Source organism: Colletotrichum fioriniae (assembly GCF_027942845.1).
Source record: "Colletotrichum fioriniae strain IMI 355084 chromosome Unknown scaffold_14, whole genome shotgun sequence".
Taxonomy (NCBI): Eukaryota; Fungi; Ascomycota; class Sordariomycetes; order Glomerellales; family Glomerellaceae; genus Colletotrichum; species Colletotrichum fioriniae.
The window spans coordinates 505,853-522,602 of NW_027076850.1; the positions used below are offsets into that span (position 1 = coordinate 505,853).

Sequence of the window (16,750 nt, forward strand, 5' to 3'; positions counted from 1 at the left end):
AGAACGTGGGCCCCGCTCGTTCGGCCCCGCAGCTGCAGACGGGAATGGGTCGCCGGTACGGAGTACATAGCAGGGGTGTGTGTGACGCAAGAGTCCATGGGCTAGCCCGAAAACCGGGGGATTATCGGCTGTGGACCGGAAGCCAACTTCAACCTATCTTCTCCAGACCACACTTCAGGTCACTTCACATCACGAACTCATCATTTCTGATATAGTACAAGCATGCGAGTGAAGTGCCGCAATTATGTTACAAGACGGACGAGCTTTGAGGTCTCTCTCATTTGATTAGCTCACGGTGAAATCATCTTGAAAACAGGTGTAATGTTGTGGTTGGGCTTGCGGAACTCTACTTCACAATTCATATCGATCATTAATTCAAGCTATCTGAATGAAACCTATTATTCAATTGTGCTGTCTGGCTATCAAATATGACTACCTATGTCACTGCCAACCAGGCCTGCCGGTACCTACATACCCACGGTAGGTTGCCGACGATTCTCTCCGTCGTAAGTACAGATTCACTACGGGTATAGACTATCGCAAGCCAGCATTCGTATTGAGGAATTGCAAGAGTCAGCCAGCTCATTGCAGCCTCGATATACCTCATTCGCTCTGACCGGTAGTATGCAAGTTCTTTGGCGGCATCGTGAGGTGAGAGTGATGGTGGTGGTGGGATTATTAGGCCTGGCTAGCACGCACAGTCAATGTAGATAAATAGCAAAGTCAAATTAATCGGAATCTTTTAATTGATCGGATGGCTCATTGTAGCAGTATACCATATGCCAAAAACCTCGACGTGCAGACGTGAGAGGATTATGTGAATCACCAAAACCTCCAAACCCCCCAAAAAGCAAAAGCTCGGGTGCGCAGTCCGTAAATCGAACTGTGCCCCTACGAAATCCTCCATCCGTTGACTTCTCGAGATTTCATACCAAGTTCTGTACTAACGGACCAGGGCGTTATACCGCTCGACCATGAGGATCGATTGGGCTTGGTTGACGAATTGGGCCCTGGACCTGAGTATATACCACAGAATGAGTCTGCCATGGTCGATGCAAGGTATGATTCATCCCTATTCAACACGCCCCGTACCTGACGTCAGCAATACACGAATTCTTTCGAAAGAGTTTGGCGTTCAGAACTGCCTATCTGTACACCTAAAAGGGGCATCTCGATGTCATGGTCTCATCAGCGGTATGAAGTTACATCAAGGGAAAGGGGGAAGTTGTAGGCGGTAGTGATGCCCATCATAGCAGAAGATAGTTAGCCTTGGTTTGGTTCATGAAATTGGTCTCGCAAATGACTTTGTTGCCGTAACAAGACGACGTTCTAGTGGAAAAAAGAGCAGAGAAGTCATAATACTTTGCGGTTATTCGGGTCTGGCGGCGAAGAGTCTCCCCAACGCGATGTGTTGGCCGCAAAGGTCGTTGCTGTGAGGATTAACATCAACAATCACCAACGTGACGCCTAAGGAAGGTGCGTAGCCACGTACCCTCCGCCCTCACCTTCTACCCTATAAACCACCTCACAACCCGGACGTCCCCTTTCCCTCCCCTCCCTCCTCCCTCCCAAGCCACCTGAGCCACAACCAGACGAGAGACGAGCGACCCTACTTGGGGAACAATTTTGTTCATACCGTCACCAGCAAACAGAAGGCGTCCCATCCGGCGCGATGTGGTCAGGACAAACTGTGTCTGGGGTCGCCATGGTCGCAAACGATCAACCGCCCGAGGTTCGAATTCCGCAAGCGCACACGTATACGTAAACGAATACCTGTCGACAACCTACCTGGATTCCCACTGGATATCGGCGGATTTTCCCGGCATGTGCACCAAGAGATGTAGCCCCCGTTCGATACCGGGGGGGTGAACTCTTTTGTCATTTGGGTTGGAAACTTCATTTTAATGTTCTTTTACGTGGGGTTGTAGAAGCGAATGCTTCTTGGCTTCTTGAATTTGATGTTCCCTACCTACCTTGCCAATATTTCTCAACACGTCGATGTCTACTATTCTCATGATGAGGTCTACCTACCTAAGTAGTTATGGTTGATAAGCATGCGACAGCAAGCATACTCTTTGACGAAATCGAAAATACCCCTCGAGTGAGCTTACCTCTATTGGTTCGAGGCATCTCATAATGGAATTGTGAGAGAATGCTTTCACGCCCGCCCAATGGCGACCGCCTGCAGAAACAATAGGAGAGTGTTTAGGCATGAATTTCACCGAGCCGAAAGATTACGTTTATGTATACGACGTTCGTTCCTCTGCAGAAACGCAGCGCACTTGCTGCCTTCCAAATTACTTACCTTACCCATAGGTCATGCGGTTTCCAAGCCAGCGGAGCTGAGATCTACTGCTAAAGGTTATTCAGACACTCGAGAAACATACACATCGACCACCTTCCTTCCCTCCATCCATGTCCCTAACATTCACACTCTACCGATATATTGTGGGCAGAGGGAGTCATTCGTATTATTGACGACGGGCCTAGTGGGGAAGAGGCTGGTGGTGCCCTGACGATGGGAGACGCACGGCAAATCCACGAGATGCGAGTGGCAGACGTGTAAGTAAAGACGGCTGGCTCGGCTTTGTCCAATACCGATGTTGATTCAGTTTGACTCCCGGATCGTCGATAGCTCAGTCTTCACAATTTTCCGGTACCAGCTGACGACCATCGCGTTTAAAGAATGTTGTGATGCTCCTTGACCTTGTCGAGTTGAGTAACAGTCGCTATAACTCTGAAAACCGGAACTAGGTGTATCCAGCTCTGGAGGAATCCAATCGAACTTGACCGCGTTAAGTGAAGACGGAAAGGCTGGACAACAAGAGTCGTATCACCGTGGCAACTACATTGATATGGATAAGACTAGGTTCTCCACGGTCGACTTGCGATGGGTTAGGTCTTCGAGGTTGATGGATTATTCCGCTCATGCCGTGATTCATGGTCGTCATACGAGGATAGAAATGGCCGTTGCGATTTAGAACTAACTGCGACCCAGTAGATCAAAGGTTAGGAAATGAGATTATGTCGTATCACTTATCGTGGCCCAGCTGTGGTTATCAACGTTTCAGGACCCCCTAGTGACCTGTTGCGAATATCACAACGGTGATACCTTCTTTACCCCTACACGTACACACACGGTTTTCATATGATGATCCTTCATATAGGACAGTTAAATACGATGTCCGATTTGATGAGGGGCTGACGGTACGTGATCTTTCACAAGCCTTTGAAGAGCAGGCCGACGGTTGTTTACTTCTTGAACCTCACGCCTGGATGTCATTGACAGGTTGGGTTCTAAACCTCATTTCTGCCTCTACTAATAGCCTGCTACTTCTAACAAGCTGGGCAGTAAAGGGCGTCATTACATCCCACGAGCCTGATCTCTCACTCTTGTGATTCTCTCATTCGGCGGATAGAAGGTGACGGAATCATTCGTCGGAAGTGCGTCTTCGGTACTTGAAAGACATTAAATCTGTGAGCTTTGCAGTAGTCCCGAGCATAAGGGCTGAGAAACATCATGGCTTGTATTGCTGATCAGATACCAGAAGTCCACTTGGTGCAACGGACCTGGTTGCATCATCGATCAGAAGAGGGGAGTCTTGTTCTATTGATGCGAGGCTCACTGGAACTTTGATGGACGTCTCTCGCTTGCCTCGTGCCCAAGCGTACGGATTCTACTTCAAAAACCTCGCGCTGAGAATGACACGGATTGAATTCGTTAAGCATACGTTGTCGTTGGAAGTGAGCCTTGGTTCGAAAGCTCTCACGAATATCTGAACAAGTGTTTCTGACCTACCAAGGCGTCTTTCTATTTCACCAAAGCGGCTTCAGTACTCCAAACAATCTAAATTGATATAAAAGTCAGTCAAAAGAAGGCAGGCCTCTAATATCCTAACTGGATTTTCTTACCAGCAAAATCCAAACCAAGCCCATGCATCGGAGGCGGCCTAAGATACCAACTTGATCTGACCTGTTTCAGTGACATAGCCAATGCCACATAGACACGTAAAAGCTATCCTCGCGTTTTTTTGATGCCCATCGAAGCCTCGACTCCTTCTCGGAAAGGCGCTCCAACTCTTTGTTGACGAGGAAAAAGGCATATAAGATCATGCATGCACGACATGGGATCAGACCTATGGGAAAGAGACTCGTTTCTCTAGGATAACATACTGCCGGTTTCGCAGGTCAACATCGCGAGACATATAGAATGCCTAGCACTAGAGCATGCATACGTCGAGCTGCGGCTCGGGACTTATTCGCAATGCTACACTTTAGAAGCCATTCATTCACATTTGCAAGTATATATCTTTCTATAAATACACTACAGAGAGGCATCAAACGAGGCCTTAGCTGTGATGCGGGAGCTCAGACTCCATACACTCACACGAGTCGATACGAATGTAGGACGGACAAGCCTTGCGGTAGACTGAAGCGAAAGGATGACATGTCCGACAATGACATCTTTTGTATTTTCAACTAAGTCTTCAGTCACGATATTGACAACTTGGGATCGGCCCAAACATCCGACTGAATAGGTCCTAAGTATTGGAAATACGTCTAGCACACCGCCACAATAGCTCGTTCAGCGAGGTATGAGAAATCTGTGCATATTCCTCGAGTTCTTGTCCTCATAATGATAAGAAGCTAAAGATCTGTAGGAGATGTTTAAGCATGGCTGAGCGTGTTAGTCTGTCAACCAGCATGATTAGGATCAACAGTCATAGTCAAGACCATCCGCCGATGTCTAACAAGTTAGCATGGCTACTGGAGATATCCAAAGGTCTCAGTATAATGAATGTTGGACCTCTCCACTCAATTTATCCCTACTCATCGCCTGATTTCACCAAAGCGGCCGCCATCTCACTCTCCATCGTCTTCTACCTATGTATCGCTAACAAGAACACATCAAGTCAATGAGCTCTGTAAACCCCCAACTTCCGTCACTATTACCATCGCCGTTTCCCAATGAACAAGTGATAGACCCAGTCGAAGCCCGGTCTAGACCACTCTCCCTACCCGGCCCGTCTAGCCTAAGTGTATCCATGGACACGCCAACAGAAAAAAATGCAGAGTCAAAGAAGAGGAACTAACCGCTCTTACCCCCCACCTGACAAGACTGGCAGTGGCAGTGACGGTGACAACGACAGTGGTGCCACGGACCCGAGCCAGAGAAAAAGCCAATTCTAACCCACCCGATGAACCGGACCAAGACTATAGCTAGCTACCAGCCATCTCCAAAAAAACTAAACTCAAAGAACCCCATAAGAAAGACCACCCTGCCATTGAGGGGTAAAGTGAGGGGAGGGGGGCAAGAGGTAAGGCAGATCGTCCTGGTCCTCTGGCAGTCCGGTCCCGAAGGAGGGGGTTCCCTTCCCTCCATCCCATCCTCGTAGGGCCCCATGGATCTGTCACTGTCACCTCGCTTCACTGCCGTCAAAGGAGCTGACTACTCCATAGCATCAGATCATCAAATCACCAAATATGATGGAGGATGTATATCAAAAGTACAGTGACAAGACCGACTTCAATGTAAGGAAGATAGAGAGAGGGAGAAGGCGAAGGGGGCAGAAAAATGACTAACGCTGTTGATTTGGCGTTTACCGAAACCGAGAACGGGCACGGCCGCACCGCACTCGTTATTCCAGTCAGCCATCTGTATCATACCACCGCACTTCGGTCAGACTGAAAAGCCTCTTCAGCTCAAGACAAGCTAGAAACCTGCCCACCAATCTGTTCGAAAGCCTCGCAACAGCATGCGGGTCTAATCCTCAAAAGGGGTTTTAACGCCGTGAAGACCAAGAGAGCGAGGGATACAGCACCTAACCTAGCCCTCACCGTCTCACCCAGAGAAACTCAGGGTCTCTCCGGCATATGGGGCTAGCGGTATGTAAGAGAAAACACAAGATGGTCCCCCGTATGGTAAGCCCGTAAGGGTTGTGTGGGGGAACGAGGGGGCGGTGTAATCCAGCACTCACTCACCTTGCCCATCACCACATAAAAGCTCACCATGCAAAGGAGTCGCCATCCCGCGCCAGGATACCCGTTCCACGCCATCGGTTTCCATGGCGAGTTCCAGGCTCAAAAGAGTAATGACCCGGCATAACGGCACCTCTTACGCAGACGACGGGAAAGAAGAGGGGATCCCCCAAGAATTGCCCCGTGCTTTGTGGGTTCTTGACTTCGTGTTCCTCCGATAAGGGGATCCCGTTGATCAGCGGGCGTAGCCGCCGGGGCGGGATTCCAAAGGAAGAAGAGGGACCGGTCAATCATCCCAACTTTTCCCCCTTCGTTGTCAAGCTTTCCTTTACTAGACCCCGAGTGCCAAGTTAGACAAAGACCGTAAGGTACGACGAACTCGATCACGTCAGAAGACCGTAGCTCCAGCGGGCTTTGCAGGGAGCCCCCGTGTGTTACTGTCGAGCAAAAGTCCGTAGCAATCGTCCACATCGGCGGCGGTGAGATGACAAATCCGCGTTTTTCATCGATTACACCGCCGCCGATTAGTCGTCCATCGCTCGGACGAATGCTGTAGTCTACGTTATGCTTACCACGCAAGAATGAACCACCACTCGGCGGCTTTTCTGAGGTTCGGGATAACTTCAGAGACTCCACGCCGCGCGGGAGACCTCCGCCAAACTTCCGCCCAGCGCCAATGCTACCAGTCCAAGCAGCAATCCCACCGCCTTGGACCTTCCCGCGCGCCGTTCTACCCTCCTTGCCTTGTTACGGTGTTACCTTGATGATTAAGTGCTCTTTTGCTTCGGATATACGCCCGAAACCGAAGCTCCGCGCCCAATCGCGGAGGAAAAGCGGAGTAAACCCAAACCCTACTGTCCGCACCCCGGACCCCGGCCAAGCCCGCGGCCCGGGGATAGGACAAGATGAAGGCCGTGAAACCATGTAAGCGGCGAAAGCACCCTTCCCTGCCGTGGTCCATGTGAATACACCACATCCAAACGCAAATGAACGCTTGTCAAAAAGCCTCGCGCTTGGTACCAGCATATATCCCTGTGAACAATGTCGTATCCCCAATCGCTGCCGCTTAACCTTATTTCTCCCACCCCGTCACCCCTTTTTTGACGCGCGCCGTACCATGGAGATGGAGACGGCGGTGCGCCGACCATTTCGTTGTGACCCGTTGTGACCAGGGTGGCCAATTTTTCGCACTTCAATTTTGCCGTGCCAAGAAAGGATGAACCGCGACTCGCGCGCGCCCAATCCCAAACATCGTGAATAGACTTTTCCAAGCGTACTGAACTCCTTTTCGAGTCCTAGTCACCGCTCCCGCCCGCCCACTTCCCTTTACGGAGGCAGGTCCGGTTCTCGATCTTCAATGCTAGATAGGCGGACTGTATCCATAGCCCCCAACTTTGTCTGAATTTTAACTTTCCTCTCTTTCAAGGTGAGATTGTCGACAGATTGAGAGGCCTATATGCGAGTCAATAAGCTTTCTCAGAGTCTGGATAGGGTAAACCAGCAATTAGCCCACTTCCCCTCCAGATCAAGCAATATTCCCCATTAGTAGAGGATCATACTTGATTCTAGAAAGTCATTGCTCACTCCATTTCATTGTGGCTAGCTTAGGACCTCCCCACTGTGATCAATCTTCAACCTGGTGACACGCGCGAGACAAGCTGCGGGCGTTGACGAGCGCCATCACCTGCGTAGGTCAGGATATCATACGGCCCGTGAAACTGCGATTGAAGGAACGATGCCGCCATCAAGCCGATATTCTTATCAAACTTGGGGCCTTGTGTTCAAAAGGCATCTCTGCTGCTGACGTGGGATTGAACGAGCCCCAATCTCTGTTTGGCTTACTCCTCTGGCCAAGATGGAGAGTTTTGTCACCGGTGACTGGACAGCAGTGCAGATACCATAGGTCGAGTAATCGCGTCTTCCGTCCGGCGGGTAATCTCTGTACACCTGTCAGTGAAACTTGGGCAGAAGATCTGCATTAGCCTCATTTCATTTCTTGCTGCTGGTAAGCTGACAGGCTTCGCGATTCAATGGGTGCACCTCCACCCTGTCCATCATCAGCGAACGTTATTTTTGGGCAAATTGCAACTCTAGAAAGGTGATTAAGGTGCTGATGGCGAAAAGTAATCGTTGCTTAGCGTGACCCAAACGACTGGCATTGAGTTTGCCAACGCGACGTCGGGCCTTTTGGAGTCTCTGTGACCGCGGCCTTGCAAATGTACGAAGTCTATGTCTATCGACACGCCACGGGTCTGCCAATGACTGATGACTGAGGGCAGCGACACATCACGATGCCGATCTTCCAGTATCCAGCGTATGATTGTTTCGATGCCCGTTCAAGACCAGACAATTGCAAATATTCAACATTGCAAATCGATGAATTGTATCTTGCGAGATGGTGACTGGGCAGAATTTCGTGTCCTAAAACGCCACCTGACTCGAATGCCGTCCGAGAAGGCGAACATTCTCGACTGTCAGATTGACAGTGGCGCTCCGGTTCTGGCCATCTCGGGCAATATTTGGAATGATAATCTCGACTTGTGAAACTCGTGAACTTCGTAGACAAAAGCTGTGAATAATACCGAGTATGGCGCGGCATTTGTTTGGCCAGATGCCCCTGTTGCAATGGCAATTGTTAGACTATCAACAGTGACAAGCTTATTGTGAATGGATTTACCTCCTAATGGGATACATCCATGAAGGTGCAGCGCCTAGCGTCTATGGGTCACCTGGTGCCCAATATTGCGATAATCGCAACGTTCACGTTAAGGTTTCCGGGGTTTCTGGTAAGAAGACGGTATGGCAGCAGAGTTTCCCGTGATCCAGGGCATTGCGCGATACTTTTTGTGGCCGTCATCTGATAGTCAGGTGAAGAGGAGCTCAGAGATGAGGCTGATTGGTGGTCCTTTGAAGATGGCACCTTTCAGATGTCGGTTCGTCGACATCAAGTTTCGCTACCGCGCTTGGCGTGGTGACACGGTCAAACAGAGCCCATCGCGCTAAGCCTTGGGGAGATCCACGACGGGGGTTTGTTCCATGGCAGAACAGCTACCATACCTGGGAGTAACATAAAGAGACTTGAGGTGACTTGGGTAAAGTCACTCGAAGTCGACTCAGGTATCACCATATCTTGGTCAACCCAGATTGCTGCGCCAACAACATTGGCATAGGCCTAGACCAACCCAAGACCGCAAGAGAGATGCAATTTCACAGACCCCTCCAGGTACAAGGCTTAGGGCGGGGTTTAGAGGTTAACATGACAGGATGGTCGTGGTGTGGTTTGACAGCGAAAAGCATAACGATGTCTGCTCTTAGCGTTATGGTGAATGACGAGATGCCAATACGGCGTGTGCAGGGCGCCAAGAGAGACACGGCCACCCGATTTGGGGGCAAATGGTCGGCCAAGACGTTGGAATGGAGTCGGCGAGGGGCTCTTGATTCGACAATAGCTAATCAAGGTTAAAACATGCTCGCCCAGCTAGTAGGTATTGCTTGGGGCTGGTGTTCTGGGGGTACCAACCAGAGTAGAGCCACAACGAGATAGTCTGCAATCTGCAAGCAGTTGAGTCGTGCCTTGGCTGGCCAAAGTGCCCCTCGACAAGTTTCGTAGCCTTCGCATCGTGCAATGGTTGGTGAGAACGGCTGCTCGGCATGGCTTTGCTGATAGCCTGAGATTGACAGCAATGGCATCGTTCGCAGATTTGCAGAAAGACCACGGTCAGTCGCACCACGAGAGCGAAAACGAGGATGGGCGAGGTCTATGCGAGGAATGCGAGATAGGTGAGGCGTTCCCAAGTTCCCTAGAGCAGAACGGGCATGGGCAGATACGCCAATACGCGTGTTGAGTTGCGGGGAAGCGGATAGGGCCACAGCTCAGCCACTTCTCACAGAACTGAACCTAATTGCTCAGAGCAGGCAGAGGCGTGGCGTCAGAGAGAAAAAGTACGTAGTACGAAGTATGCCATAGCCATAGGAGGAGAGCGGTGGACGACGTTGTTGCTAGGAGTCGAGACATTCATTCCTTGGTCGCTGGTTGAAATGTTTAGTGAGTGTACGAAGTAGTACGAATACGTATACTCTGTAAGGTATCCGTACTCTTCAAGCAAATGTCAGGAAGCAGGAACATACCCTGTAAGTCGCTCCGAATTGGACCTTCCTGAGCCAATCAATCATGGACCTTTGCTGCATCCTGCGTATTGCACCTGGCAAGTTCCCATAGTCCAAACCCGTCTCTCTAGATGCAACTCCAAAGTCCCCATGCATCGATACTGCCTATGGTCTACTGCGTACCTACCAACATCAGGCATTTGCGCTGGACGCTTTCGGAAAGTACGAGGAGTGCAGGGTGGCCCTCTGCACCTCCAACTTCCGGATACTAGGTAATGCGGGAATACGCGCACACTCACCCACCTTCTCACCACCTCACAGGCTCAAATCCTTACCACCATGGGTCAAGAGCGAGCCAGCTGTTCCAGGGTCCTGTGTGTCCCTTTGCGGGCGAAACCAGCAGCTGAATCCCGGGAGGATCGACGGAGGAATATGAGCCTACCTTACGACGAGGAGCAAGAGCAAGAGTAGGCATAGGATTAGGACCAAAGCACCTCCTCCATGATCCCACCTGCAGGCAGTCTGCAGAGTACCGTACTCAGTACTACTCGGTAGTACGTACTGACTGCACGCAGCGCAACCTCGCGCTGCCCTTCCTTCCTGAGCTCCTCGGACCCGAGGAACATCCGCCCCTGCGAAGTCAACCTGCCATCAACCCTCCATCACAGCTTGGGAACTTCATCAGCCCATTGGATCGTCTACCTATCAACATCAACAAATAAGACCCCGCCAGGCAGCGACTATACTACTGCGTACACTACGGCAACGCATGCACACGACACCGGATTTGACGTGGAGACGAAATGCGAAATGCGAAATGCCGCCCTGACAGATCCCTGATTCCTTGGTTAATGTACGCGTGAAGAAAACCACCCGGAAATCATAGTCCACGTGCACTCCCGCAACCACCCGCCACCACCCGCCACAGCCCCTTTACTATTTGGACCTTACGAGTTCATTCCTACGGGGTACGGAGTACATCATAGTGGCCATACGGTATTACGAATACCTGACGGATACTCCACCGTCGTCAATGGATGCCATTGAGTCTTGACCGATTGACGGTTGCTACTCCCTACGTACTGGGCGAGTGCAGATGCTAATCTATTCCAAGACGTGTCCTGAATCCTCGCAGGACGGATTTGATGCCAAGCTGTTGTTAGACAAGGACCCCAGAGGACACCGACTCGCTGGCACTCGGCCGTCGTCACGCACCGGCGCCCCGAGCCCGCGGATTGCGTTTCCAAGAATACCAAGCAAGCCAAGACAAGCGCCAATCAAACACATATCCATTTTGCATTCTGCAAACAAGCGCGCCTTGTTCCAAAATACCAGTGGACTGGGCGCAGAAAATTTCACATCGTTTCTGCCCCCCAAATCTGCCCAATATCATATCCTTTCCCTCGAATCCAAAGCCCCCCCCCCAACTGAACGGGTCCAAACCGATGGGTATATGCGCAAATTGAAAGCCCTCGGCGGCCCTCCACACCCCGGCCGCTCCATGGCGGCGATGACGGCGATGGCGATACGGCGTATATGTGCACTAGGGCCCGATGGACCCCCAGCTCGGCACCGCGAGCTGCCGAGGCTTGCACAAAAGCCGCGTTCATTTCATAATTTCAACTACAAGCGGCCGATCCTTTACGATCACCTGCCTAAAATACGGGACCCCTTGTCAGGGGACCACCAACCACGTTGACGGTTGGTCATCAACAGCCCGTACGAAGTACCCATTTCTCTCCGATCCCGACGATGTGGACAGAGTGGGACGGGGCGAGACAGTGTTGCAGTCCGACTGGCTGCTTGCGTATGGAGCAAAGAGAAGAACAAGTCGAGAAGGACAGAAAAGGAGGGAACAATTTCACTGGAACAGCCAACATCCCGCATCACTACGTTTCGGCCTTCTTCTGACAGCGGAGCTTACCCACTGCCTGAGCCTTGGACTCTGCCAGGCAATGGATGTCCCCCTCCCGTACGGACTACGGACACACTTTTATTCTGCACGTCGATAGAATTATCAGAGACTGAGGGGAGAAAAGTCTGGAGGAGGAAACCCGAATGCGAGAAACCCGAAATCAGCGGCCGAGAGGCTTCTCGTCCTCGCTTTGGTCCGATCCGTACGGAAACACCTACTGCTTTCTCCTCTCCTTACGCAGATGAGAGCGTATTTACAACGTGTCCCACCCAAGGCCTGGCCCTAGGCCTCAACCATTGTACAAGCTCCCCATGTTGGGCAGTCGATCATGTCCACCACTGAAAGTCAACGGAAACTTTCGTACAGGCTTATTTCCTGTCGTCTTGGACAGAGAAAGGTCTGGTCCATTGAAAAGCCAAAACGGCCCGCTGACAAAGCGCCTTGAACTTCAAGGGCCAAAGCAACGCCCAAACCAGCAACCAGGGTTTCCCCAGCATCGTCAACCCAACTCAGACAATCCGCCCAGCCCAACACGTGAACTCACAAGGTGTCATTCGCAACATCTGCCCAAGCCCCTTCAGACATTGTCATCGGCCGTGTTTGATGTCCGTGGACAGCAAAATGCCCCCCGGGCTTACCTAGGGCAGAAAGAAAACCACAACAAAAGTCCACCTCACTCAATCGTCGGACCCGAACAAGGACGATGGAACTAGTTGTTCATAAAAAAATCGACTCATCATGGGTCATCCACTGTCGGACCGCGGGGTTTACAACTTCCCGTCCCGCCCTCCGTCACAAACGCCGAGATCATAATTCGATTTCCAGCCACTTAGCGCCCCCCATCTCTGGCGCGCAAAGTGCCATACTCCGTAATCACAATGTATACTATCCGTATGTGATGCACAAAAAACAGCAACGCTGTTTAACGGTCAACCTGAATCACCCCTCGACCCGCGCCATAGCCCGCCTGGTATTCCTAAACGCAGCATCATCGCATGAACAGCGCCCTGAGCTTCCCGCGTTTAGTGGAACATGCACTGTGGGTCGCCGCGGCGTGGACTCTTGGGATCGAAGGAGATCGTAGGGCGGACGAATTCAGATGGTTTTCTGTCGTGTGTTTTGGAAAGTTTTTTTTTTCCCTCACTTGTCTCTGCTTGTTTCTCGTGGGAGCAACCCTGCTTCATCCTCATCCTACCTGCACCAGTAAGCAAGCCTTTACCCGCCAGAATTGGTGCCGCGTCTATACTACAATCTGGGGGTGTGCGGTATGTACGTTGGGTGCGTCTTTGCGCAGACCGTTGGCTTTTGCGCCCTGCCACTTACCAGCCCGCCGCCGCAGATGCAGAACCATCGACAACTGCAGGCGCAACCACACACCCTCCCCCTGTCACCCCTTGATCGACCAACAAGGATCACGGATGCTCCAGGGGGACCTTTGTCCAGAACCAGAATTGACCAAGACTCTACCAAGTGGCTTAGAGATGAGGGGCGTGACGACGCCTGACCGACTGCTCGCCCGCCTTCTCGGCGGACTTGGAAGATTCGTTTGGTCCGCGCCGATTCGAACTTGTTGATCGTTGCGTGTGGTGATGCGATATACGATCAGCAAGCGGCTCATTTCACATGGCAGGAAACCAAAAGGAGGTCGGCAGCCTACGTTTGGCAGCATGGGAGCTTTGTCTGGTCATGCCATGTTGCACCATCGCTGTCAATCCGGCCCCCAAATCTCATGAGAGATGCTGGCACGGCTGCTGAGCTGTACGGTCGATCAAATCACCAAGTGGGGGCCGCCAGAAGCTTGAAGAAAGTATCACGTCGCGTTGGGAATTTTGCAGGCCGCAATCGTGTTAGGAGCTTCGCTGGGAGGTCGCCGATGGGTACGGTGAGGCCATCTTCATCTCCCAATGACTACTACCTGATGTGACACTGACTAGAACAGCGCGACAGGCTTCTGACAGTTGTCTCCCTGCGGAATTTTAGGCCCTGCAATTGTCTTATTGATGTTCGTCCGTCCCCTTCGGCGACGGCGAGAAAGCGACAATACAATTTTTACCTTCCTCCGCCGCCGACCTTCCCCCCCTGGAGAAGATTATAAGTCGTGACGTGGAGACCCCGTGGCTCATCCCCTTGGCAACTCTGAGCGTCGCATTCGCTCCAAACCCTCCGGGGCGTCGGTCGCAGCGTTGGTAACCCTTGAGAGCAACAAATTGGCATGCTCGCAGGGCAAATTGGGGGGGGGCGGCTTGACTTGACCGACGGAGCTGGCTCCTGGTAAAGCAACAATAAACCCCCCCCCAAGATCCTCTTTTAAGATTTTCTCTGGGCTGCACTGCGGGCATACCTACGTAGAGACTAGAGAGAGCGTGTAAGCTAGGCGGGCAACACAGGGCAAGGCAGGCCGCAGGGTGCCCGCTGATACGGTAGCGTAGCATGCCGTCGCCGATTCCAATCGTCTAGAGAAGGGGGAACTTTTTTGGTAGCAGTTTGTCCATTTCCGGGGATCAGGTAGGTAGTGTGTGTACGGATCAATAGAGTGTGAGACAAGAGACAAGTATACTTTTCTTAGGAGTCTTTGCTTGTCACCGTCTTTTTTCTTCTTGTAGCGTCATTGCCTCCTCCCATAGTTCCTTAAACCCAGAATAAAACGCGTGAAGTCAAAACTTGGGAGGTTACAGCAGGGGGGAGGGAGCAAGTCGGCAGCTAAAAGCTGCAAAATAACAATGATTTATGACGAGGTACGGGGAGGGGAGTACGCAGTACTTTTTTGTTAGATTCGCCGACCTGAGCTTTGAAGAAGCTCACGGACTCATTTGATGTCTTACAATCCAAATTAGGTAGAAATTGCACGATCCAAGACGGCGAAACAAAAAAGTCATTGGCTGCTGCAGAGAGAGAGAGGCAAAAGGTTCTGTTGACTCGAAAGAGTGGTGGTATTGGGTATCTGTTTTTTCACTGGGGGAGGTAGGTAGGTAAGGTACTTTGACCTCTCTTCCCCCCCGGTTCAGCTTTATGCAAGCTTGTCCTCGTCCCAACTCTGTGAAAGGAGGAGGGTGGGCGGTAAGATAAACCTTTTCTCTAAAGCTCATCCCAAAGCAAAATCACACAAGCAAAGAAAAAAGAGTAGACACACGGAGTTTAGAAAAAAGTTGATACAATGGTTTCGATTTTTTGGTGTTGTCGTAACATGAAAAATCGTTCGCCTCAATGCTAATAATAATCCCTTCCTCTCCCAAAAGGCCGTTTCCCGCTCACTATTCCCCCGCAATACATTGAACGGTGGCGATTAACCTCATCCGAATTTGACAAAATAAAACAAACATAATAAACAACCAAAAATCCGTCATACGCCTTTTTCTCTCTCGCGAGATGTGGGGAGGGTCCTTTCCCAGAAAAAAGCAACGCCTTCGCGGTGTATCATTGAAAATCCCATAATTCGCAAAAAACCCGCCCATGACCCCCAATGTCTTCTGTGCGCCTGATGGCCGTAGCCCGACCGAAAGCCCCAACTCTATAACTCATAATCCGTACTCGAAATGCTTAGTGGCTGGAATGATTGGGTTACAGTCGCATTGGCTCGCCGTCATAGCCTCCGTAGATCATCGGGTCGCCCATTCCCATCATGACTTCCGGATTCGGACAATTGAGAACGTGGGGCTTAATAGTGCCGAATTCTGACTCGATCAGGCCTTGGTTAAGCATGTCCATGTTGGTGAGAGCGCCGGGATGTTGGAAGAATTGCTGAGCGAGATCCATTGAAGAGGGTGCTGATTGCCTGGGCATATTCCATTGTTGGTAAGCGTTCATGGGCGGAGACTGGTTTTGTTGGAACATGGCGGCGGTGGGATCGATGGGCGAGGCAACTGAGTCTACGTCGAACTCAGTATATCCGGTAGAGAAGCTTTGCGGAGACATGGTCATGGGGTTGTTGTGGCCGCCAAAGACAGCTTTGCGGTAATCGGTTTCGAATTCGGAGTGATCGATGTCAGAAGAGCTTGCGCGGTCTGAACGCTCGCAACTTGAGTTAGAATCGATCTCGACCTTCATGGCCTTCTCAACGTCGCGTTCCTTTTGCTGTTCCTCCAGTTGACGCGCCAACTCGGCCAAACCCGCCTCGTCCTCGGGAAACACCGAGTGAACTGGCAAGTCGATATCGCTGTTGGGGCGGATACATCCAAGCTTCTGGGCAATGTTGTGGATGACGGGTTGTCCTCTGTCGTTGAGCTCGGGCTCACCAAGGTCCCATTGTTGTTGGTTCCTAACCATGGAGTACAGCTTGTGGACGGTGGCGATGAGGGCGAATTGTGTGTGCTCGAGAACCTCGGCGTAGCCTCTAGGCAGCTGCTTGTATTCCGTCTTCTTGCGAACGCCGGCGGTGCAGACGAGACCATCGTCCTTACACCTTTTACAGGGGAACTCTCCGTCGCACTGAGTGGAGTCCAAGTCAGAATGGGAGTGGCTAAGAGGTTGGGTGTGATGGTGGCGGCGGCTGCTTACCTTGGTCTTCTTCATACGACACCTTTCGCAAGCCTTCCATACTCTCTTGTGACGTCCATCTGCAGACATGGCTTGAGAGCTATGATCGTGATGTTGTGTCGCGTTGTGAGGGCTGGCGCGCTTGGCAGTGTGGCGGTTGGGCTTAATGGACTTTGAGCTGGAGGAGCTCTTCCTGGATTTCTGATCCTCCAAGGGGGGTGTGGGTAGACCGCTTCCCATTGTGGTGATGGTGGTGAATGATTACTAGTTATTGAG

The 16,750-nt window shown here is 51.4% G+C and overlaps 1 protein-coding gene across 1 annotated transcript; it reads right to left on the minus strand.

Annotated features, from left to right (window-relative positions):
* Positions 1-15,559: 15,559 nt before the first annotated feature.
* FCR1 (Fluconazole resistance protein 1) lies at positions 15,560-16,714 on the minus strand (the record flags this gene model as incomplete). The annotated part of the gene is made up of 1 exon (XM_065758905.1): positions 15,560-16,714. One exon carries the CDS (start codon positions 16,712-16,714, stop codon positions 15,560-15,562), a length of 1,155 nt encoding a protein of 384 aa, XP_065612428.1.
* Positions 16,715-16,750: the final 36 nt, after the last annotated feature.